The 23,532-nt window shown below is 41.2% G+C and overlaps 1 protein-coding gene across 1 annotated transcript; it reads right to left on the bottom strand.

The window, feature by feature from the left end:
- Positions 1–22,238: 22,238 nt before the first annotated feature.
- LOC138888161 (uncharacterized) lies at positions 22,239–22,684 on the bottom strand. The gene is made up of 2 exons (XM_070169977.1): positions 22,605–22,684; positions 22,239–22,536 (listed from the first exon to the last, which is right to left on the bottom strand). Exons 1-2 carry the CDS (start codon positions 22,682–22,684, stop codon positions 22,239–22,241), a joined length of 378 nt encoding a protein of 125 aa, XP_070026078.1.
- Between the last annotated feature and the right edge of the window lie 848 nt (positions 22,685–23,532).

Here is a 23,532-nt window from a genome sequence, read left to right on the forward strand (position 1 = left end):
CGCCTGGAGAATGGAGGTGTTATATTTTTAAGAAGTTGTTGAAGTCAGGAGCCCGTCTGGAGAATGGAGGTGTTATATTTTTAAGAAATTGTTGAGGTCAGGAGCCCGCCCGGAGAATGAAAGTGTTATATTCTGGAGAAATAGTTGTTGTTGAAGTCAGGAGCCCACCTGGAGAATGGAGGCTGCATTATCTTTAAATTGCTGTTGAAGTCAGGAGCCCGCCTGGAGAATGGAGGTCCTATTATCGTTTAAAGTCAAGTTGGAGTCAGGAGCCCGCCTGTAGAACAGATGAGTACATTTCAAAACGAAGTCAGGAGCCCGCCTGTAGAACAGAGGAATAAATTTCAAGTTTGAAGTCAAGAGCCCGCCTGAAGCACAGAGGACTACACTCAATTTCAAGTCAAGAGTCAGCAAAGCGGAGGGTTACAACAAAATATCCCAAGCATAAATTCCGCTGCAGAAATCAGAAGGAAGGCTACAAGAGCAAGTTTGAAGATAGATAAGATGTTGTAATCCCTAGTTTAGTCTAGCTTCTTGTCTTCTTTTAGCACGGTGTAATAAGGAGGTCGGAAAGCAGTAGTAACAGCATGCAGCAGTAGTAACAGCAAAATTACAACTTCATGGTAGTCCCAGCTACCAAAACTTCCCGAACTACATTGACCTGATTCCCCTTTAGCCAGGGATATGTAGGAAACCTTTGAAGCAGAGGTTTGGTCAAATCTTTCAAAAATGTTTCACACGGAGTAGCCGAACGGGCAAAAATCGCTCGTATACGCTCACTTTATCTTTGCACGAAAACTCTTCGTGTTTCCGGACAAAGAGGGGCAGCTGTGAGCACGTGATTTTTGCCCTACGAGAACTACTCCCAAAAATTCAAAATAAAATAGTTTTGTGTTGTTTGTGATTTATTTGTATTTTTGTCCGTGCGTGTTTATTTCTACGTTAATTAAGAAAGATACAAAAATAGGTGTTGCATGTGCATTTAGGATTTAATTTTACAATCATGAATTAATGAAAATCACAAAAATGTGTATTTTTTGCATTTTTAGCATTTAATGTCCGATTATGTGATTGTGTTTTAATTAGTGTTTGATTTTAGATTTTACTTATTATTAAGAGTCAATTAGTTTTTTTTAGCTAATTTTGGTTTTTGATTTAATCTAGGATTTTGTTTGTAAAATAGGAATTAAAAAGGAAAATAAAAGAAAAGGAAGAAATGAAGAATAAAGAATAAATTCGGAACTGGGCCGACTTTTTAAAATCAAAATCAGGCCCAAACAGATGCCCAGACCGGTCCAAATCTCACAGACGTTTGAATGACGTCATTTCAACGGCAATCAATCACAGTCGTTGATCCTACATGATCCAATGGCTCAAAAGCCGTCTCCCTTACCCATTCCCTGGCCCGACCCGTTACCCGGTTCAAACCGACCCCCTATTTAAACCAAATGACGCCGTATTGGTTAATCTTCTTGATCCTAGCCGTTGATCTTAATTGATCTAACGGCCAGGATTAAATTCCCCACATGGTATATATTCCTAAATCCAACCCCGCCCCCTAAACCAAACCCCCCCTCGCCCTATCGTCTCTCTCAGACCTCTCAGAGACGACCCCTCAAAACCCTAGAGCTGCCACCCCGCCCATTCGCCGTAAACCCAACGGCGCCGGCTCCGATGGCCATGAAAATAACACCCCTTGGCCACCTAACCCTCCCCTCCACAAATCCACACTCGACTTGCTTCGAATCATCCCCGAGCTTCTCGAATCTTCAATCGAAGAATCATCCTAAAACCCCACCTCCTCCGATGACTACCAAATTCACACCCCTGAACCTTTTAACCACCCTCAACACAAATCCCTACCCCTTTAACCTCGAATCATCCCGATTCGTTTCGAATCTTCGGTCGAAGATTCGAGCAAAACCCTAAAACTACCCAACCAGCCCCAAGTTCACACCCCAGCTCCACCTGACCTCTTTCATTCCCAAACAACCCCTACCGTGGCTCGAATCTTACTAGAACTGGTCGGGTTTTAAATCGATTGAAGACCCCTAGGAGGATCAAACCTGGAGCCGGTCCGAGTGAAGGGGAAATTTGAGGTTCCTAATCGACTTCAGTCGAGTGTTTTCAGTCGAGAACACTCGATTGAGGTCCGTTTGGACCTCAAAAATTCGAGTCGAAGTGAAAGGGGAACTGTTTGGAGTTTCAGCCTGTAATTTTGAGGTATTTGTCTTCTTTTTCTTTTCCATTTTTGTTGTTTATCCATTTGAGCCTCGTTGTATTTCATCATCCTTTTAATTTATTTCTCTCCTCTTTCGGACCTTTTTTTCGGTCCAGTTTTCTTCTGATTGATTAACATACGTTATAAATAGTTTCGTCGATTAATCCGTTCATGTTTGTAGTTTAGTAGTTCTCGTCAATTTGTTTTGGTTTGGTAATTGGTGTTGACTCGTTAATTTCAGTCACTTGTTGAAGTTAGTCAGTTTGTCGATTTGTTTTTAAACATTTCCGATTTTTGCAATCGTTAAAATTAAGTTTGTCCGGTCGCTAAAATTAAGGATTAGTTCATCACAATGTTTGAATCGCTTAGTCGTTCGTCACATTGTTTTAAATTGCTTGGTCATTTGAAATGTTTTGAATTGCTTGGTCAGTTGAACTGCTTCGTCACAACTGTTGTTTTGGTTGTCACCTGAACCTACTGTGTCATGCCCTGTAAGGGTGTTCTGAGTCATTAAAAGTCTTGGCCTTTATTTTGTTGCTATTTGATTCAAGCCTAAGCAATTGATGAATCTAATCCTACTGTTTAGGGTCTAAAATGAATCTGACATTGGTTTGAATTCAGTGTTGGTATGATAATGTCAACTAAATAGTAGTGAGTCATAAGGTTGCATTCAGAACTTAGGAGAATTGGTTATAACTGCAATTTCAGGGACTCTAGAAGGGTATTTTGGGATTTAAAAGGTTTGAGAATGGCCTAAATTTAGTGGTCTGACAGTAGGGTACTAAAGTACCAATAAACTAATGAATTATTTAGTAATAGTGGGAAACAAGGCTTAATGGCATGGGAAGTTGATTAAATAAGTTAAGCCACCCATAACCTTGGATTAAAAAAGAGAAAAACATGTAGTAGTGGCTGTCAGGGAATATAATGGGCAAAAACACTCTCTTAATTAGCTGAATGCTCCTAAGAGCTAAAGAGTTAAAAAAGTTTGGCTATAAAGGAGAGGAGCTGGACACAGTTAAAGAAAAAGAACATTCTGGAAATCTTAAGGGTGTTGAACATTCTGAAAAACTGGAAGAGAGTTTTAAGAGTTAGTCTAGTTCAACTAGTGCTATCCCATTTGAAACTGAAAAGAGCTTCAGCTTTAACTGTGGAGTTGTATTTTCGAGTTTTTCTTGATTACTAAATTCTAGGGGTGTTTCTGCTTGTGTTTTGATTGATATTTGGTTGCTATCAAGCTGTTTTGGGGTCAGTTACTGGGTGTTTGTGTTGATGTTGGTATTGCTGGAAATTTTAACTGGTTTCCTGAGTCGCTGCTGGTTATCTTTTGTTGCATTGTTGTTGCAACTGATGTTTGCTACTGCTACTGCTGACCTTCCTCTCTTCTTCTTCCCCATTGTATTCCTTCCAGGTACACATTTGTACACTCTTGGCTTGAAGCGAAATGAAGTGTTGACCAGGTTTTGTTCCTGTTGAATTCCTCTTGTTTAGATTTGTGCTCGAATAGAGTTTTCCTTTCTTTGTCTAAATATGTAGTTGACTGATTAATGAGTCATATGGTTGCATATGTATAATGTTTAGTTTTCTGTAATAAGACTGGTTCGTGTAAATGTACCTAACTGGACTGTATCTAGACCATGTGAGCTACCGTTTTTCCAAGTTTTTTTTGGATTCAAATGAATTGAAGGTATCATCATATAGGTTCAAAGCTAACGAAATGGTTACTTGAATAATGTTAGCCTAACGTCAATTTTCAAATACTGAGGTATTTTCGACAGTTGTAAAAAGAGTTCAAAAATGGCTTGGTATTACATTTGGTTCTTCTAATAACCCATTCATCTAATAATGTTAGTTAAAATTAATCAAAGAATAGTTAGTTAGTTTTGATATTACTGTGTGTCAATCTCGTGTTCAATTCATAATCTCAACTTTAGTATTATTAACTAATAGAACAAGGAACGATACAATCTCCCTTTGAGCAAGCTCGGTTGCAATTTTCCGTTTGCATTTGTCTTAATCTAATAACTAATAAGAGGCACGAGCTTATAAACATGTAACTAATTAGGACTTCTTCTCTTTTATTTTAGAGACGAACTTAATAGAAAAATGTAGTCACTTTAGGATTGTCCTTTTAAAATAAACGAGATGAGTCTCGCCTAGTAAAACGCATAGATTGCGGGGCCCTCACAAATGTATGTATTAATTACTTAGAACTCGGGATCGGCCGCTTAGCGAACTTCACGGCCTTTTTTCCCAAAATAACCACGCGTTAATCTCTTTGGGTGCATACTTTAAATAATATTACCTTCTCAAATTCGGGTGCACATTTATGTGACCCAAATTCAAATCCTAACGGGGTCGAAATGTGTCGACAACCACGGGTACATTGATGTGACGTGGTTCGAGATACGTATTCACAACGTTGCAATTCTCTGTTAAAATAATAATGATAATAATAAAAGCGGTAAAGAGTTAAAACTTGCTTATAAGCTCATAATTGTTAAAGTCAGATAAATAAGCCGAATGTGACAGTTGAGCGACCGTGCTAGAACCACGGAACTCGGGAATGCCTAACACCTTCTCCCGGGTTAACAGAATTCCTTGTCCAGATTTCTGGTTCGCGGACTGTAATACAGAGTTAATATTTTCCTCGATTCGGGATTCAACCGGTGACTTGGGACACCATAAATCTCCCAAGTGGTGACTTTGAATTAAATAATAAATCCCGTTTCGATTGTCCTTTAATTAGAAAAACTCCCTTTACGCCTCTTTGCGAGGTATAGGTAAAAAGGAGGTGTGACATGCAGCAAGAGTTGGGTACTCAGGTTGAGTTGAGCACAGCTTTTCACCCTCAGATAGACGAACAGTCTGAGCGCACTATTCAGATATTGTAGGACATGTTGCGTTCTTGTGTCATTGATTTCGGAGGGTCATTGGATCAGTTTTTACCGCTTGTAGAGTTTGCCTATAACAACAACTACCAGTCGTGTATTCAGATAACCCCATTTGAGGCTTTGTATGGGAGGCGGTATGGATCTCCAGTTGGTTGGTTTGATCCCGGTGAGGCTAGGCTATTGGGGACAGACTTGGTACAGGATGCTTTAGAAAAGGTGAAAGTGATTTAGGAGAGGCTTCGTACAACACAATCGAGACAAAAGAGTTATGCTGACCGGAAGGTTCGAAATGTGTCCTACATGGTTGGTGAAAAGGTTCTGTTGAAGGTTTTACCCATGAAGGGTGTTATGAGATTTCGGAAGAAAGGGAAGTTGAGTCCTCGGTTCATTGGGCCTTTTGAGGTGCTTCGGAGGATTGGGGAGGTGGCTTATGAACTTGCTTTGCCACTCAGCTTGTCGAGTGTACATCCGGTATTTCATGTTTCTATGCTTCGGAAGTATATTGGGGATCTGTCTCATGTTCTGGATTTCAGCACGGTTCAGTTAGATGATGATTTGACCTATGATGTGGAGCCAGTAGCTATTTTGGGTCGTCAGGTTCGAAAGTTGAGGTCAAAGGATATAGCTTCAGTGAAAGTGTAGTGGAGAGGTCGACCCGTGGAGGAGGCTACCTTGGAGACTGAGCAGAAGATGCGGAGCAGATATCCTCACCTATTTGAGGCTTCAGGTATGTTTCATGACTCGTTCGAGGACGAACGTTTGTTTAAGTTGGGGAGGATGTGACGATCCGGCCAATCGTCTCATGAGTTACCGCTCCATTTACCCTATTTTTTCTTTTTTATGCTTCGTTATCCATGTTATGTGATATCGGGCTAGTCGGATCGAATCTGAAAGGAATTTGGTAAGGTTTGAGACACTTAGTCCCTTTTAAGGAAGTTTAAGTTGGAAAAGTCAACTGGATGTTGACTTGTAAGTTAGAGGGCTCGGATGTGATTTTCGATGGTTCGGTTAGCTTCGGGGGTGATTTACGCCTTAGGAGTGTGATCGGAATGGGTTTTGAAGGTTCGAAGTAGAATTAGGCTTGAATTGGTGAAGTTGATATTTTGGCGATTTCCGGTTGGTAGGCGAGATTTTGATATAGGGTCAGAATGGAATTCCGAGAGTTGCAGTAGCTTCGTTGTGTCATTTCGGATGTGTATGTAAAATTTAAGGTCATTCGGACGTGGTTTGGTTGGTTTTTTGATCAAAAGCGTATTTCGGAAGATTTTAGAAACTTAGGCTTGAATCTGCTGTGATTTGGTAGATTTGATGTTGTTTGAGGCATTTTGATGATTGGAACAAGTTTGAATAAGGTATTGGGTTATGTTTGTGCTTTTGGTTGAGGTCCTGGGGGCCTCGGGATGATTTCGGGTGGTTAACGGAGAAGTTGAGATGTCATTGCAGCTGCTTAAGTTTTGCTGCCTCTGGTGTTTTCGCACCTGTGGTTTGGAGACCGCAGGTGCGGTACCGCACGTGCGGAAGGAGAGCCGCAGAAGCGAATTCAAGAGGAAATTCTGGAACCGCAGATGCGGTTGTTGGACCGCACCTGTGTAGTCGCAGATGCGGAGAGTAGACCGCAGATGCGGAATTGGCCTTTAAGTGATTTCCACAGAAGCAGTGGATAGACCGCATATGCGGTATCGCAGAAGCGGCAAAAGTTGCTGCCAGTGCGAGACAACTGGGCAGATGAATTAAAAGAGTCCTTCGCGAATTTTTAGGTTACTTCAACATTTTTTACTTCGTCTTGAGAGCTTTTGGACGATCTGGAAGAGGGATTTCAAGGGAACTTCGTTAAGGTAAGGATTATGGACCTAAAACACTTTACTATGGTAGTATTTCATGGATTAAGGCTGTAATTAAAGGAATTTAAGGGCTTGAGTTTAAGAGGCCTGAAAATGAGGATTTGAGGGGTCATTTGAACTCCAATTTTGGTATTCTTGATATGCATAGACTCGTGGGGAGATGAGGAATCTATTGATGTAAAAATTTCTGAATTTTGAGATGTGGGACTGGGGATCGGGTGTAGGTAATTTCGGGATTTGTTCCCTTTATTGATTGTTTTCGCTTGGGCTTTGTTCCCTTTACATATTTTGACGTCCTCGTTCTAATTTTGGTTAGATTCGACGCGCGTGGAGGCCAATTCGAGGGGCAAAGGTGTTGCGAGCTAGAGATTTAGCCGGTTCGAGGTGAGTAATGATTGTAAATGATGTTCTGAGGGTTTGAAACCCCGGAATTGCACATCGTAGTGCTATATTGAGGTGAGACACACGTTTGATGACGAGCGTGGGGTCATGCACTATTGAAGATTGTGACTTGGTCCGTCCTGATTGATGATTTTACCGCGTCTTTGATTGAAAACTATTTGCTATTTGGGCTGAATGGCATATTTGGGCCTAGTGCCAACTATTTGAACCCTTCGGGGATTTTTATTGATATTTCCGCACTGCTTTGACTTTACACTTGAACTTAGTCCTGTTATTTTTTACTGTTTTCATACTCAGCCATGTTTACTCAGTTTTAAGACTTAAATGATATTTTAAATTATGTTTGGGCTAAGAAACACTGTTTACTATTGCCCGAGGGGCTTGTGAGTATTTTTGACTAAGTAAGGCCGAGGGCCTAGTTGTGAGGAAACACTGATACTATTTTGAGGCTGGGGGCCTGAGATATGTACGCCACGAGGTGGCTTGACTGATATGAGGCCGAGGGCCTAGTTTTAATGCCACGAAATGGCTTGTTATTACGCTTGTGCCGTAATGGGCCCCTCCAGGAGTCTGCACACTCCTAGTGAGTGCAGGTACCCATCGTGATGTGAGATTAAGCCTGAGGGGCTGTTATTGTTCTGAGATGTTTCCCGAGGGGTGGATGTGGTGATACTGTGCTCGAGGGGTGAACTTCTATTTGTTTACTTTACCTTAATTATCTGTCAGTTACTTGTTTACTTGCTGAAAAAGGATTTTACCTGACTTTCCACTGTTTTACTATTTTTAAATGGTTTTACTGTTTCATTATAGAATGCCTTGTGTGTTACGTGTATTCTTACTTTCAGTCATTATTTACATTTGTTACTCACTGTGTTGGAGTACTCACTTTACTCCCTACACCCCTGTGTGCAAATTCAGGCATAGTTGGTTCGCAGCCTGGAGCTCCTCCCTATCTATTTCTTTTATGTTCTTTGTTCAGTATTTAAAATTCTGTAGTCACATTTGAGGATTTTGTATTGTTAGATGCTCGTGACTTGTGACACCCCGGTTAGGGCTGTGTTGGGTTGTACTTTCGCATTTTTATCGATTTTATCTGCTACTTCGTATTATTAATCATGTCTTAGACTATTTTACTATTGTTTTAACTGTTTAACGTTGAAATGGGAATAGTTGGTTGGCCTTGTCTTCATGAGAGGCATCATCACGACCGAGTTCGGGGTTAGGGTCATGACAAGTTGGTATCAGAGCCTAGGTTACATAGGTATCACGAGTCATGAGCAGGTTTAGTAGAGTCTCACGGATCAGTACGGAGACGTCTATATTTATCCTCGAGAGGCTGCAAAACCTTTAGGAAAAACTTCATATTCTTGAAATTCTTATCGTGTGAACTTGTTGATCCGAGTACTAAACTTCTTTTGTTCTACTCTCTTACAGATAGTGAGGACACACGCTACTGGTTAGGGTAGACGACCCCCAATACCACCAGCTGTGGCCACCATAGGCCGAGGATACGGTTGCGGTCGTGGTAGGGGTAGAGCAGCAAGGGCAGCACCTGTAGATCCACCAGCTGCCCCAGTTCAGGACTAGGTCCTAGCTATGTATGCTCCAACAGCACCAGCTCAGGCACCAGCGGTGCCCATTATGATTTCGGGTCTTTAGGAGGCCTTGGCACAGATCTTATCAGTTTGCACTGGCCTGGCTCAGGTAGTTTCAGCCACTACAGTTGCAGCTACTTCTCAGGTCGGGGGAGGCAATCAGACTCCCGCCGCTTGCACCTGAGCAGGTCGTGCAGGGACTTCAAACGCTGGGGGCGCATCCATCCCAGTCGGTTGCAGCTGCTCAGGACTATGTATTTCCTATCATGCCGGAGGATGAGCAGTGTAGGTTGGAGAGATTTGGTAGACTTCAACCTCTGACCTTCAACGATGCAAATGGCGAGTATGCCCATGGCTTTTTGGACAAGTGTCAGAGGATACTTCGTACATCGGGTGTTCTGGAGACCAGCGGGGTCACTTTTACCACCTTGCAGTTTTCAGGAGCTGCTTTCACTTGGTGGGAGGATTTTGAGAGGCGTAGGCTTGTTGGTGCAGCATGCCTTACCTGGCAGCAGTTCTCCATTCTCTTTCTGAAGAAGTATGTGTTGCAGTCTCGTAGAGAGGAGATGCGTAGGCAGTTTGAGTGGTTGTGTCAAGGGGAGATGACCGTGTCGCAGTATGAGTTGAGGTTCTCTGAGTTGGCTCGTCATGCTATCTGGTTGGTCCCGACAGATAGAGCGAGGATCAGGAGGTTTGTTGATGGTCTTACTTATCAGTTCCGTATTCTCATGACTAGGGAGAGGGTTACTAGTGCTACTTTCAAGGAGGTTGTGGATATTGTCCGTGAGATTGAGTCTGTTCGTCGCCAGGAGAGAGAGGAGAGGGAGGCCAAGAGGCCTCAAGGATCTGGCAGTTATAGTGGTGCTCCTTCGAGGGGTCAATTTCAGCACAGCAAAGGCCGTTCATTTAGGCCTGCTCAGTCAGCTCGCCTAGGTTATCGTGGGGCATCTTCGGATCTTGGTTATCATGGATCTCAGCAGGGCCAGTCTTCAGTCAGCGCCCTTCTAGCTCAGAGTTCATCTCGTGCTCCATCAGTTCAGGGCTCTTCTATGCCGAGTGCATCTGTTAGTCACTCCAGTGCGATGAGTTCCCTTTAGTCCCCTTCTCCAACACCTGGGAGTTGTTATGAGTGTGGCGATATGGGCCACATATGGAGGCAGTGCCCTCGTCGTGTTGCTAGTTCGTCCCAGCAAAGGGGTCAGTTATCGGCTCCAGCGCCAGTTTCTTCACTACCACCCGCTCAGCTAGCTAGGGGTCGCCCCAAAGGGAGAGGTCGATCAGGGGACGGTCAGGCCCATTTCTATGCACTCCCAGGCAGACCCGATGTTATTGCTTCATATGCTATCATTACAGGTATTGTTTCAGTCTATCACAAAGATGCCTCTGTATTGTTTGATCTCGATTCCACCTTTTCTTATGTGTCATCATACTTTGCTCATTATTTAGGTATGCCACCTGAGTTTACATGTCATGTATCTACCCTGGTGGGCGATACTGTTGTCGTAGACCTTGTGTGTCGGTCGTGTGTGGTGGCTATTGGGGGTCTGGAGACCCGAGTGGATCTATTACTATTGAGCACAATGGTTTTTAATGTCATTTTGGGCATGGATTGGTTATCTCCGTGTCGTGCTATTATGGATTGTCATGCTAAGACAGTTACATTGGCTATACCGGGTATGCCATGGATCGAGTGGCAAGGTATAACTAATTATGTTCCTAGTAGAGTGATCTCATTCTTGAAAGCCCAGCGTATGGTTGGGAAGGGTTGTCTTTCGTATCTAGCCTTTGTGAGGGATGTCGGTGCTGAAACTCCCAATATTGATTCTGTTCCAGTTGTGAGGAATTTTCCCGATGTGTTTCCTGCAGACCTGTCTGGCATACCTCTAAACAGGGATATTGATTTTGGTATTGACCTGGTGCCGGGCACTCAGCCCATTTCTATTTCGTCGTATCTTATGGCACCAACGGAGTTGAAGGAATTAAAAGAACAGCTTCAGGAACTCCTTGATAAAGGGTTCATTCGGCCTAGTGTGTCACCATGGGGTGCGCCGGTTCTGTTTCTGAAGAAGAAGGATGGCACTATGAGGATGTGTATTGATTAAAGGCAATTGAACAAAGTAACAATTAAGAACAAGTATCATTTGCCTCGCATTGATGATTTATTCGACCAGCTTCAGGGAGCGAGGGTGTTCTCCAAGATTGATCTCCATTCAGGTTATCACCAGCTGAAGATCAGGGACTCGGATATTCTCAAGACCGCTTTCAGGACCAGTTATGGCCATTATGAGTTATTGGTGATGTCTTTTGGGCTGACCAATGCCCCAGCAGCGTTTATGCATTTGATGAATAGTTTGTTCCGGCCTTATCTCTATTCATTTGTCATAGTTTTCATTGATGATATTCTGGTGTACTCACGTAGTTAGGAGGAGCACGCGAAGCATTTGAGAGTCGTGTTGCAGAGATTGAGGAAGGAGAAGTTTTATGAAAAATTCTCCAAGTGTGAGTTTTGGCTCAGTTCAGTGGCTTTCTTGGGGCACATGGTGTCCAGCGAAGGTATTCAGGTTGATCCAAAGAAGATAAAGGCGGTTCAGAGTTGACCTAAACCATCCTCAGCCACAAAGATTCGCAGATTTCTTGGTTTGGCAGGCTATTATTGCCATTTTGTTCAGGGATTCTCATCTATTGTATCGCCCTTGAGCAAGTTGACTCAAAAGGGTGTTTCATTTGTATGGTCGGACGAGTGTGAGGAGAGCTTTCAGAAGCTCAAGACAGCTTTGACCACAGCTCCAGTATTGGTTTTGCCATTCACTTTAGATTCATATACCATGTATTGTGATGCTTCGAGAGTTGGGATTGGTTGTGTATTGATGCAGGAGGGTAGAGTTATTGCTTATGCTTCTCATCAGTTGAAGCCCCATGAGAAGAATTACCCGTTCACGATTTGGAGTTGGCTGTCATAGTTCACACGTTGAATATTTGGGGGCATTACTTGTATGGCGTATCTTGTGAGGTGTTTACTGATCATCGTAGTCTTTAGCATTTGTTCAAATAGAAGGATCTTAATTTGAGCAGCGGAGATGGTTGGAGTTGCTTAAGGATTATGATATCACTATATTGTACCATTCGGGAAAGGCCAATGTGGTGGCCGATGCTTTGAGCAGAAAGGCGGTGAGTTTGGAGAGTTTGACATATACTTTAGTTGGGGAGAGACCTCTTGCGATTGATGTTCAGGCCTTGGCCAATCGGTTTGTAAGGTTGGATATTTCGGAACCCAGTCGGGTATTGGCTTGTGTGGTTTCTCGGTCTTCCTTATATGATCGCATCAGAGAGCGCCAGTATGATAATCCGTATTTGCTAGTCCTTAGGGACAGAGTTCAGCATGATGATGCTAGATATGTGACCATTGGTGATGATGGGGTATTGAGGATGCAGGGCAAAATTTGTGTGCCCAATGTGGATGGGCTTCGGGAGTTGATTCTGGAGGAGGCCCACAGCTCGCGGTATTCCATTCATCCGGGTGCCGCGAAGATGTATCAGGATTTGAGGCAGCACTACTGGTGGAGAAGAATGAAGAAAGATATTGTGGGATTTATAGCTCGGTGTCTCAATATCAACAGGTGAAATATGAGCATCAGAGACCGGGTGGCTTGCTTCAGCGGATTGATATTCTAGAGTGGAAGTGGGAGAGGATCACTATAGACTTTGTTGTTGGGCTTCCACGGACCTTGAGAAAGTTCGATGCTATTTGGGTGATTGTGGATCGGCTGACCAAGTCCGTGCACTTCATTCCTGTGTGTACTACCTATTATTCGGAGCGGTTGGCAGATATCTATATCCGAGAGATTGTTCATTTACATGGCATCCCAGTTTCCATCATTTCAGATAGGGGCACTCAGTTTACTTTGCAGTTTTGGAGGTCTGTGCAGCAAGAGTTGGGTACTCAGGTTGAGTTGAGCACAGCTTTTCACCCTCAGATAGACGAACAGTCCAAGCGCACTATTCAGATATTGTAGGATATGTTGCGTGCTTGTGTCATTGATTTTGGAGGGTCATGGGATCAGTTTTTACCGCTTGCGGAGTTTACCTATAACAACAGCTACCAATCAAGTATCAGATGGTCCCATATTAGGCTTTGTATGGGAGGCGGTGCAGATCTCCAGTTGGTTGGTTTGAGCCCAGTGCGGCTAGGCTATTGGGGACAGACTTGGTACAGGATGCTTTAGAAAAGGTGAAAGTTATTCAGGAGAGGCTTCGTACAGCGCAGTCGAGACAAAAGAGTTATGCTGACCGGAAGGTTCGAGATGTGTCCTACATGGTTGGCGAAAAGGTTTTGTTGAAGGTTTTACCCATGAAGGGTGTTATGAGATTTGGGAATAAAGGGAAGTTGAGTCCTCGGTTCATTGGGCCTTTTGAGGTGCTTCGGAGGATTGGAGAGATGGCTTATGAACTTTCTTTGCCACCCAGCTTGTCGAGTATGCATTCGGTATTTCATGTTTCTATGCTCCGGAAGTATATTGGGGATCCGTCTCATGTTCTGGATTTCAGCACGGTTCAGTTGGATGATGATTTGACTTACGATGTGGAGCCAGTAGCTATTTTGGGTCGTCAGGTTCGAAAGTTGAGGCCAAAGGATATAGCTTCAGTGAAAGTGCAGTGGAGAGGTCGGCCCGTGGAGGAAGATACCTGGGAGACCGAGCGGGAGATGCGGAGCAAATATCCTCACCTATTTAAGGCTTCAGGTATGTTTCATGACTCGTTCAAGGACGAATGTTTGTTTAAATTGGGGAGGATGTGATGACCCGGCCAGTCGTCTCATGAGTTACCGCTCCGTTTCCCCCATTTCTGCTTCTTTATGCTTCGTTATTCATGTTTTGTGATATCGGGTTGGTCGGATCGAATTCGGAAGGAATTTGGTATGGTATGAGACACTTAGTCTCTTTTAAGGAAGTTTAAGTTGAAAAAGTCAACCGGATGTTGACTTGTGAGTTAGAGGGCTCGGATGTGAGTTCCGATGGTTCGGTTAGCTTTGGGAGGTGATTCATGACTTAGGAGTGTGATCGGAATGGGTTTTGGAGGTTCAAAGTAGAATTAGGCTTGAATTGGTGAAGTTGAATTTTTTTTGATTTTCGGTTGGTAGGCGAGATTTTGATATAGGGGTCGGAATGGAATTTCGAGAGTTGCAGTAGCTTCGTTGTATCATTTGGGATGTGTGTGTATAATTTCAGGTCATTCGAATGTGGTTTGGTTGGATTTTTTATCAAAAGCGTATTTCGGAAGATTTTAGAAACTTAGGCTTGAATCCGATGTGATTTGGTAGATTTGATATTGTTTGAGGTGTTTTGATGATTGGAACAAGTGTGAATAAGGTATTGGGTTATGTTTGTGCTTTTGGTTGAGGTCCTGGGGGCCTCGGGATGATTTCGAGTGGTTAACGGAGAAGTTGAGATGTCATTGCAGCTGCTGATGTTTTGCTGCTTCAGGTGTTTACGCACTTACGGTTTGGGGACCGCAGGTGCGGTACCGCACATGCGGAAGGAGAGCCGTAGAAGCGGATTCGAGAGGAAAGTCTGGAACCACAGATGCAGTAGTTGGACCGCACATGCGTAGTCGCAGATGCGGAGAGTGGACCGCATATGCGAAATTGGCCTTTAAGTGATTTCCATAAAAGCGGTGGATAGACCGCTTATGCGGTATCGCAGAAGCGGCAAAAGTTGTCGCAGGTGCGGGACAACTGGGCAGATGAATTAAAAGAATCCTTCGAAAATTTTTGGGTTATTTCACCATTTTTTACTTCGGCTTGAGAGCTTTTGGACGATTTGGAAGAGGGATTTCAAGGGAACTTCGTTAAGGTAAGGATTTTGGACCTAAAACACATTTCTATGGTAGTATTTCATGGATTAAGGCTGTAATTAAAGGAATTTAAGGGCTAAAAATGGGGGATTAGGGTTTGAGTTTAAGAGGCCTTAAAATGAGGATTTGAGGGGTTATTTGAACTCCGATTTTGGTATTTTTGATATGCATAGACTAGTGGGGAGATGAGGAATCTATTGATATAAAAATTTCTGAATTTTTAGACATGGGCCCGGGGGTCGGGGTTTTGGTAATTTCGGGATTTGTGCCCTTTATTGATTGTTTTCGCTTAGGCTTTGTTCCCTTGGCATATTTTGACGTCCTCGTTCTAATTTTGGTTTGATTCGACGCGCGTGGAGGCCGATTCTAGGGACAAAGGCATCGCGAGCTAGAGATTTAGCTGGTTCGAGGTGAGTAATGATTGTAAATGATGTTCTGAGGGTTTAAAACCCTGGAATTGCACATCGTAGTGCTATATTGAGGTGAGACACACGCTTGATGATGAGTGTGGGGTCGTGCACTATTGGGGATTGTGACTTGGTCTGTCCCGATTGATGATTTTACCGCGTATTTGATTGAAAACTATTTGCTATCATCATTATTTGGGCTGAATGTCATATTTGGGCCTAGTTCCAACTATTTGAACTCTTCGGGGATTTTTATTGATATTTCATCACTGTTTTGACTTTACACTTGAACTCAGTCCTGTTATTTTTCACTGCTTTCATACTCAGCCATGTTTACTCAGTTTTAAGATTTAAATGATATTTGGGCTGAGAAACATTGTTTGCTATTGCCCGAGGGGCCTGTGAGTATTTTTGACTGAGTAAGGCCGAGGGTCTAGTTGTGAGGAAACACTGATACTGTTTTGAGGCTGAGGGCCTGAGATATGTACGCCATGAGGTGGCTTGACTGATATGAGGCCGAGGGCCTAGTTTTGATGTCACGAGATGGCTTGTTATTGTGCTTGGGCCGTAAGGGGCTCCTCCAGGAGTTTGCACACCCCCAGTGAGCGCGGGCACCCATCATGATGTGAGATTGAGCCCGAGGGGCTGTTATTGTTCTGAGATGTTGTCCGAGGGGCGAAGTGGTGATACTGTGCCCGAGGGGCGAACTTCTATTTGTTTACTTTGCCTTAATTACCTGTCAGTTACTTGTTTACTTGCTGAAAGAGGATTTTACCTGACTTTCCACTATTTTACTATTTTTAAATGATTTTACTGCTTCATTATAGAATGCCTTGTGTCTTACGTGTATTCTTACTTTCAATCGTTATTTACATTTGTTACTCACTGAGTTGGAGTACTCATTTTACTCACTGCACCCCTATGTGCAGATTCAGGCGTAGCTGATTCCGCTCCCGAGTGCTGATTCATCCCAGCTTCATGCGGATCTTCGAGGAGTCTTTAGGTAGCTGTTGGCGTTCGCAGCCTGGAGCTCCTTCCTATCTATTTCCTTTATGTTCTTAGTTCAGTATTTAAAACTCTGTAGTCACATTTGAGGATTCCGTATTGTTAGATGCTCGTGACTTGTGACACCCCGGTTAGGGCTGTGTTACGTTGTACTTCCGCATTTTTATCGATCGTATCTGCTACTTCGTATTATTAATCATGTCTTAGACTGTTTTACTGTTGTTTTAACTATTTAACGTCGGATTGGGAATAGTTGGCTGGCCTTGTTTTCACGAGAGGCGCCATCACGACCGGGTTCGGGGTTAGGGTCGTGACAATCTCGGATTTTCCAAAAGCCAGTTTGGTTTTCAAAAATTTCTGTTGCGCTTGGTATTACTTTCTTTGCAAAAAACGATGGAAGATATACTGATAGCTAACCGTTTGTAGGGAATAAAAGGGCACGTGAGAAGGTTACTGTTAAAAAACTAACGATGTTTAAGTTATGACTAAAAGTGCACCATTTTGTTAAAGTAAATGGATTATTAATGCTTCATATAAAAGAATATGCATGATTTTGAGTCTAAAGCCAAAGATAATGTATGATTTTGGGTTTTATCTCTACAATTTTTTTTAATAGAACTTACGAAAAAAGAGAAAAAATGATAAAGCAAAAATCTGGGAATGTAAATCTATGATATTGACTGCTTTCTTACATTTCTCTAAAGCCTTTTTTCTTAATATGTTGCTTCTACTATTAATTGCTCATATATAAGTTTCGTAAAATTGACAATTTTTCAATTCTCTCAAATAAAAGTTAATTAAAAAAGTAGAAATAGAAGGATAGAAAAAAGAAAAGAAATTGAAGAAATAAAGAATCAATTCAATGCATTTCTCTTATTTAGTTGACCAAAAAAATCTCTCTTATTTGAGTAATTATTCATCCGAACCTTCTTGCTTTTTAATATTTTAAAACATAGAGTTTCTATACCTCATTTTAACAAAATCTGTTGTTCTAGGCTCAAAATCAGATATTGCACCAAACATGCATGTAGTGAACTTCTTCAATAACAATGGCAGACTCTTCAAGTAGCGTAAACCTCAGAAGAATATGACCCACTTTTGTGAAGACGTTTTATGGCTAATCTTCTACAATATTTCATGTAGTTATTCTTTCCACTCCATATATAGCCCTTGACATAAAGATAACCTAAACCTTGTAAGCAGAATAAAATTGTTGCAAGAATAAGTCACTCTATTGGCTTGATAAAGTTCTTTATACTCTGCCTCTCACGATGTTTGATGACGATGTTAGCATATTTTCAATATTTACCATAGAGTAGGATATCAAAAAGCTAAGTAACCAAAAATTATCAAATTAAAGACAGTTATTTGTCAACAAAATATGAAATCAATAAAATAATACAATTTATCGATGTATTATTACCTCTGGCACTATTGTAGTACCATAAATTACTCATTGGTGAAGTACCGATGAGAATGGGGAAGGAAAACATGTGAACTATAGAATGACTCATAAAAGTCTTACATTTGTTTCATAAAAAAAACGTTGCATTCAAAATAGATGTAGTAAACCCATGCCGGTATCTCTATCGTTAATTTTCTTTTTTCGGCTAACCAAGTGACTTCTTTTATTTGGCTCTTGCCTTCTCTTCTTCCAATTCTTCAGATCTTCAAATATAGGTTTTTTCTCAAGAAGTGCAGTAAGTGCTTTTGGACTTCTAGATGCACTTGACTCAACAGAATAATGTACAAATTATCGGATAAAAAGAAATTTGTGGAGGTTAAAACTTAAGCTTGGAATATGGAAAGACTATTATGCATCCCAAAAAGCACTTATGAAAATTTAATGACCCATTATTTCAATCCAACCCTTGCAACTTTAATGACCTATTTTAATATCAATTCAATCATTGTAACCATTAGTTGAATTGTTGCAACGTTTTACATTCTTCATGTTGGAAAAAAGAAATAAGACATCTAATATAACAAAAAATGAGAGGAAAAGCCAAAAAAAGAGAAAAAAGATAAATGAGTTTCTTGGCCAAAGAGAGGTGTCACCTCACTTTTCTATTGCCTCTTTTATATATATATATATATATATACTAATTAAATTGTCCGCGCTTCGCGCAGGTTAACTTACATTTTTGGAAAAAATTAATAATTAATAAAAATAATTAAAAATTTAACTTAGAAATAAACATAAGTTTAGTTCTAAGGAGTTACAAAAAGAAATCCAAATATTCTAATAACTTCTAACTAATGATGAAGAAATTAGCTATTGCTAAATTTTAATTATATCGGTTGTGTAGGCAAATCATTACAATTGCATATATAATTGATGTGTTAAGTGTGGTTTCAGAACAAAATATTATATTAACGGCATGCTATATCAACCAATCGCAAAAGTGAATATTCTCTTCTTTTTTTTGTAAACATACGAGATCAACCACTATCTTGGAAGAATATTAACGATAGTCGTGGTATATGATCGGCTAATTGCAACCTTCTTTTTAAAAGAAAAAATATAGCAACATAAGCATAACTATATGATCTGCTAATTGCAGCCTTATTTTTACAAGAAAAAAGATAGCAATAACCAGTAAGGAGTAAAATTGCATTAGCATGACTCATAGATACTGTAGAAGCTCAAACATTCATTGTCCCAAGAAAATTTAGCACAATTTCACTCTACTCTACACTTTAACTTTTTGGGCCGATCTTTACAAATACACGTCTCTCTCTAATTTAATTCATCGGATACACCATCGGACGGGCGAGCAATCCATTTTTCATCCACATTCAACACTCTCATACAGTAAAAAGAGAATTCAGTCATTCACTGATACAATTTTATCTCATCATGTGGGCTCTCCTTGACGCTGCAAAATCAAGCCACCACCTTATTCTCCGCCTTCTCTGCCGCCTATGACCACTATGTGAACCCACCTAAATTTCACCTGTATGTATCAACTAACAGTGAATTGTCATTCATCATTTTCACAAAAAAGACTATATATACATTGACAGTGGAGTTTTTGAGTTTAAAGCAATATCGTAACTTATACGTTACAATCTTTTGGTGTGGCCACAATAATAAGGAACGAAATTAATGATACACATTTAAGGAAGAGATAAATAGGGTGTCTTAATTTTCTGCAATTTTTTTAAGGGAATACTAAGAGAAATAAAGCCAAAAAAGTGAGAGAATAGATAAATAGGAATCCTAATATTAGAGAGTGCCACATCACTTTTTTTATTCCCAACTTTATATATATATATATATATATATATATATATATATATATATATAAAGATATATAGATGGATTGTGGTACAAATTGCCAAGATGTCGTTATTCATGCTTATATTGATAGGAACTATGTGATTCATCTATATGCTTGTGATATACTAATATTCATCGTTTTAGGAGATTTTATTCTTTACAACAAGCTGGTTGGCCTATAAAGACTGAAAAACTGTGAGTATATCATGATTTTATTAGTAAATCTAATTAATTAGTCTGTCTTTGCATGTTTGATATATCATTCCCTTTTAGAGGAGTGTGATATATGTCTATGTGCTCAGTGCTCTAGTTACTGGTTTACCTCTAGCCTTAAGTAACTAGATAAGTGCACATGCTGGCACTTGGTATGTTGGGAATAAACCCCGTAAAAATAATATTCGTGGTATTAGTGATAATCGCGGACCACTAAGTTATGGTTAAATCAGCAAGAATAAAAATGCAGCAAAAATGACACCAAGATTTTACGTGGAAACTCTTCTGAATAAGGGAAAAACCACGGCCAAGAAGAGCAACTGATATCACTATAGCGAGGATTTTACACGGTGTAGTAACGAGTACAAATACTCCTAAGATCATTATACCCTCAAAAGAAAAAAATACTATTTTGCTTTTTTCACCTCACTGCAATATCTCTCACACTCTATTTTTCTTCACAGACTATTTTCTTATAGTCTATGGAATACATTGCTCTCTCTCTCTTTTCTCTCTTTGTTGTTGTGATGAAATGAGAGTTGAAGCTCTTCTTTTATAGCCAAAACCTCACTCTCTAAAGCCTACAATATTTGACAATTTTGCACACACTTTTCACAATTCAACAAGATTGGCTACCAAACCAATACAAATTCAACAAGATTGGCCACCAAACCTTTTGAATGAGTGGACACCATCATGGTAAAGGTTCATCCTATTGTTTAATCTACAAAAAAATGTTATGTGTTTCAGTTAATATGTTTCGTTAATTTATTTATTTTTTATCCTTAATATATTTACTTTTTAAATAGTCTTCTACTTATATCTTGTATACGGTGGAAATCGGGGCTACCCAATTTCATTCTTTGGTCGAGATAGGAATGTCACGTCAAAGAGCTAGGACGTTCAGTTCGGGCCGAGGTCAACCTCGGTTGCGGACAGAAAGAGGCAGACTTCAAGTGACACTAGCATGGCTTGATAACTGAAAAGGTGAGATATCCGCGATTGGCCGAGAATCGTGGTGTGAATCTCAGAACAGATCGATCTATAGCAGTTAATTAGATGATTTCTTACTATAATTAGAAGTGTACCTTATTTAGGACTCTTCTCTTAAGCAACACAAGATCAAAGGCCATTCAATTAACCACAAGAAGCACATAGTTGAACAATTAAAAAGTACAAACGACTCAATTATATCAATACGCAATCAAAAATTCATCCAACAATTGGTTCCATCAATTCTAGATGATGGGTTTAGCTACTCATAATACTATGTAAGATTACAATATAAAAAGTTATAACCAACAATGGAAATATGAAGAAGAAAGTGAAAAACTCGTAAAAGAATTCCCCGCCTTGCTCCTGGTGTGTTCTTGCCTCCTAAAGTATTTAACCCTCAAAAACGGCTTTAAGTTGCATTTATGCCAAATAGGGTTGATGTGGGGTGTCCTTGATCTCTCCTAATTCGAAAAGGAAAAGCTGAGTCGCGTGCTCGGGTTGGTGCAATGTGCGACCCCTGGGCACGCTCCCAACTATTTTTTTTGTTCTTTGTTCTTTCGCGTGCCAGGTCCAGTGCCAACCTCCATATTTCATTATTTTTTGGTTCATTTCCTAGTCCATTTCTCGCCTACCTTTCAGGTAATGCACCAATTATGGCACACTCCCAATTCTTGCATCTCTACTCTTTTTGCATCAAATTATCTAATTTTGCCAACTTCCATCTAAATTCTTTCCTATACATAATAAACACGTAATGAGTATATTTCACGTTTGTAATGTTACGCAGCGCCTTCCTAAGATTCCTTGGAAGGGCGACGTAAGGCTAAGCAACTGATGTTAGTGTTAGTGCAGTTACTGTCCGCCAACTGAGGTCTCCTCCGTACGCTAGATTAGATTGTCAATGTCGTATGGGAAAACCAATGTCAAGAGCAAATTGAGAGAACAGTAATGAGAATTGAGAATGAAAGAAATCTTAATTGAATAAATAAAAGCTATTATAGAAAGCAACACGGTGTCGAGGGGGAGAGACACCAGTACAGAGAATTGTGTGTTTGCTAGAAAGTTTGATTGCTTGATCCCCCCTAATAATGTTTAAAAAAAATAAACCAAAGCTACAAGACTAGACTTGACTAAGCTAGAGAAACATAATGGAAGTACATGAAATAAAACTACTCTATATTTACAATGAAAAGGACTTAGTTTTCTACAAGGCAAAAACAGGTCTATTGTCAGCAGCAGCGTCTTTGGCATCATGGTCGGCGCACGCGGCGCTGTAGGCATCTGCCTGCAGCTGGGCGCTGGCAAGGGATATCGGTGGGGCGACAGAGGCACATGTGCGCTTGTCACTTGGCGTGGCTAAGACCACGGGGCCATCCGTGGTGCTAGGCATTGGGAGGCTTGCTAGGACGCCACGGGGCGCGCCCAAGGAGTCATGGGGCATGGCTAGAAAGCTGCTCATGACATTCTCCCCCACCTGATTTAGCGATTTCCTCGGCGTCTTACTTGAAATATAATCTTCAATTAGGCTCTTTTAGGCTTTGAGGTTTGTTCCCCTCTCCCATGTATTCTCCTTTGCATCACATCCCTGCCATTTCACCAAAAACTCTTGGTGATCTTTCCTTGAGGTATGAATCACTCCATCATCAAGGATAGCTTTAACATGCATTTTCCCGGTTGAATTGGGACCTCGAATACTGGGTATTGTGAGCTGGCTCCGTGAAGGATCCTCCGTGTCTTCTCGAAAAGGTTTCAGGAGGTTGACATGGAAGACAGGATAAATTTTCCACCAAGCTGGGGTATCCACCTGGTATGCAACTTTCCCAATGCGCCTTTCAATGGACAAGGGTCCAATGTATTTTTGCAATAGGTGAAGGTCATGGAACCCGCAAATAAGTACCACTTTGGAATTTTGACCATCACTTTGTCTCCTACCTGGTATTCGACAAAGCGACGATTCTGATCAGCATGCCTCTTCATCCGCTTTTGAGCCTTGACAAGATAGCTCCGCACTATCTCCAAATTTCGCTTCCACTCTTTTGAGAAGCTAGCAGCTCAAGGAGATTTAGACATATTTGGTGCATTGACTGTGTATGGGAGTAGTTGTTGCTTTCCGGTAACAATTTCAAAAGCGCTTTTGTTTGTACTAGAGCTCTTTTGTGAATTGAAACACAGTTGAGCAGCATCCAGAAGCTTCACCCAATTCTTCTGTGATTCAGTTACAAAGTGGCAGAGATATTCCTCCAACATACCATTGAACCGCTCCGTCTGGCCATCAGATTGCGGATGAAAACTTGATCTGTGACTCAGCTTTGACCCAAAGAACTTAAGGAGTTGGGTTCAAAAGTTGCTAGTGAAGAGTGAGTCGCGATCACTAACAATGTCTTTGGGCAGGCCCCAATATTTAACGACATGAGAGAAGAAGAGTCGAGCTGCATCTTCTGCTGATATATATTGTGGGGTGGCAATAAAGGTAGCATACTTGGAAAACTAATCTACCATAACCAAGATAGTTGTGAGTTCTCCGACCTTGGGCAATCCGGTGATGAAATCCAAGGAAACGCTTTCCCAAGGTCTCTTTGGGACAGCTAGTGGTTCCAAGAGTCCCACTTGTGTCAAGCGGTCCGACTTGTCCTTCTGGCATACTAGACGAGTCTTCACATACTAAGCAACGTCATCGGCCATTTGAGGCCAATAATATGCACGACAAAGTAACGCCATGGTGTGTTCCTCACCAGGATAGCCGGCCCACATAGTATCATTACATTTCGCCAGAAGAGTCCTTCACAGATCTCCTCCTTTAGGAACATAAAGTCGGTTCCCTTTCA

Source organism: Nicotiana sylvestris, chromosome 3 (genome assembly GCF_000393655.2).
Source record: "Nicotiana sylvestris chromosome 3, ASM39365v2, whole genome shotgun sequence".
Taxonomy (NCBI): domain Eukaryota; kingdom Viridiplantae; phylum Streptophyta; class Magnoliopsida; order Solanales; family Solanaceae; genus Nicotiana; species Nicotiana sylvestris.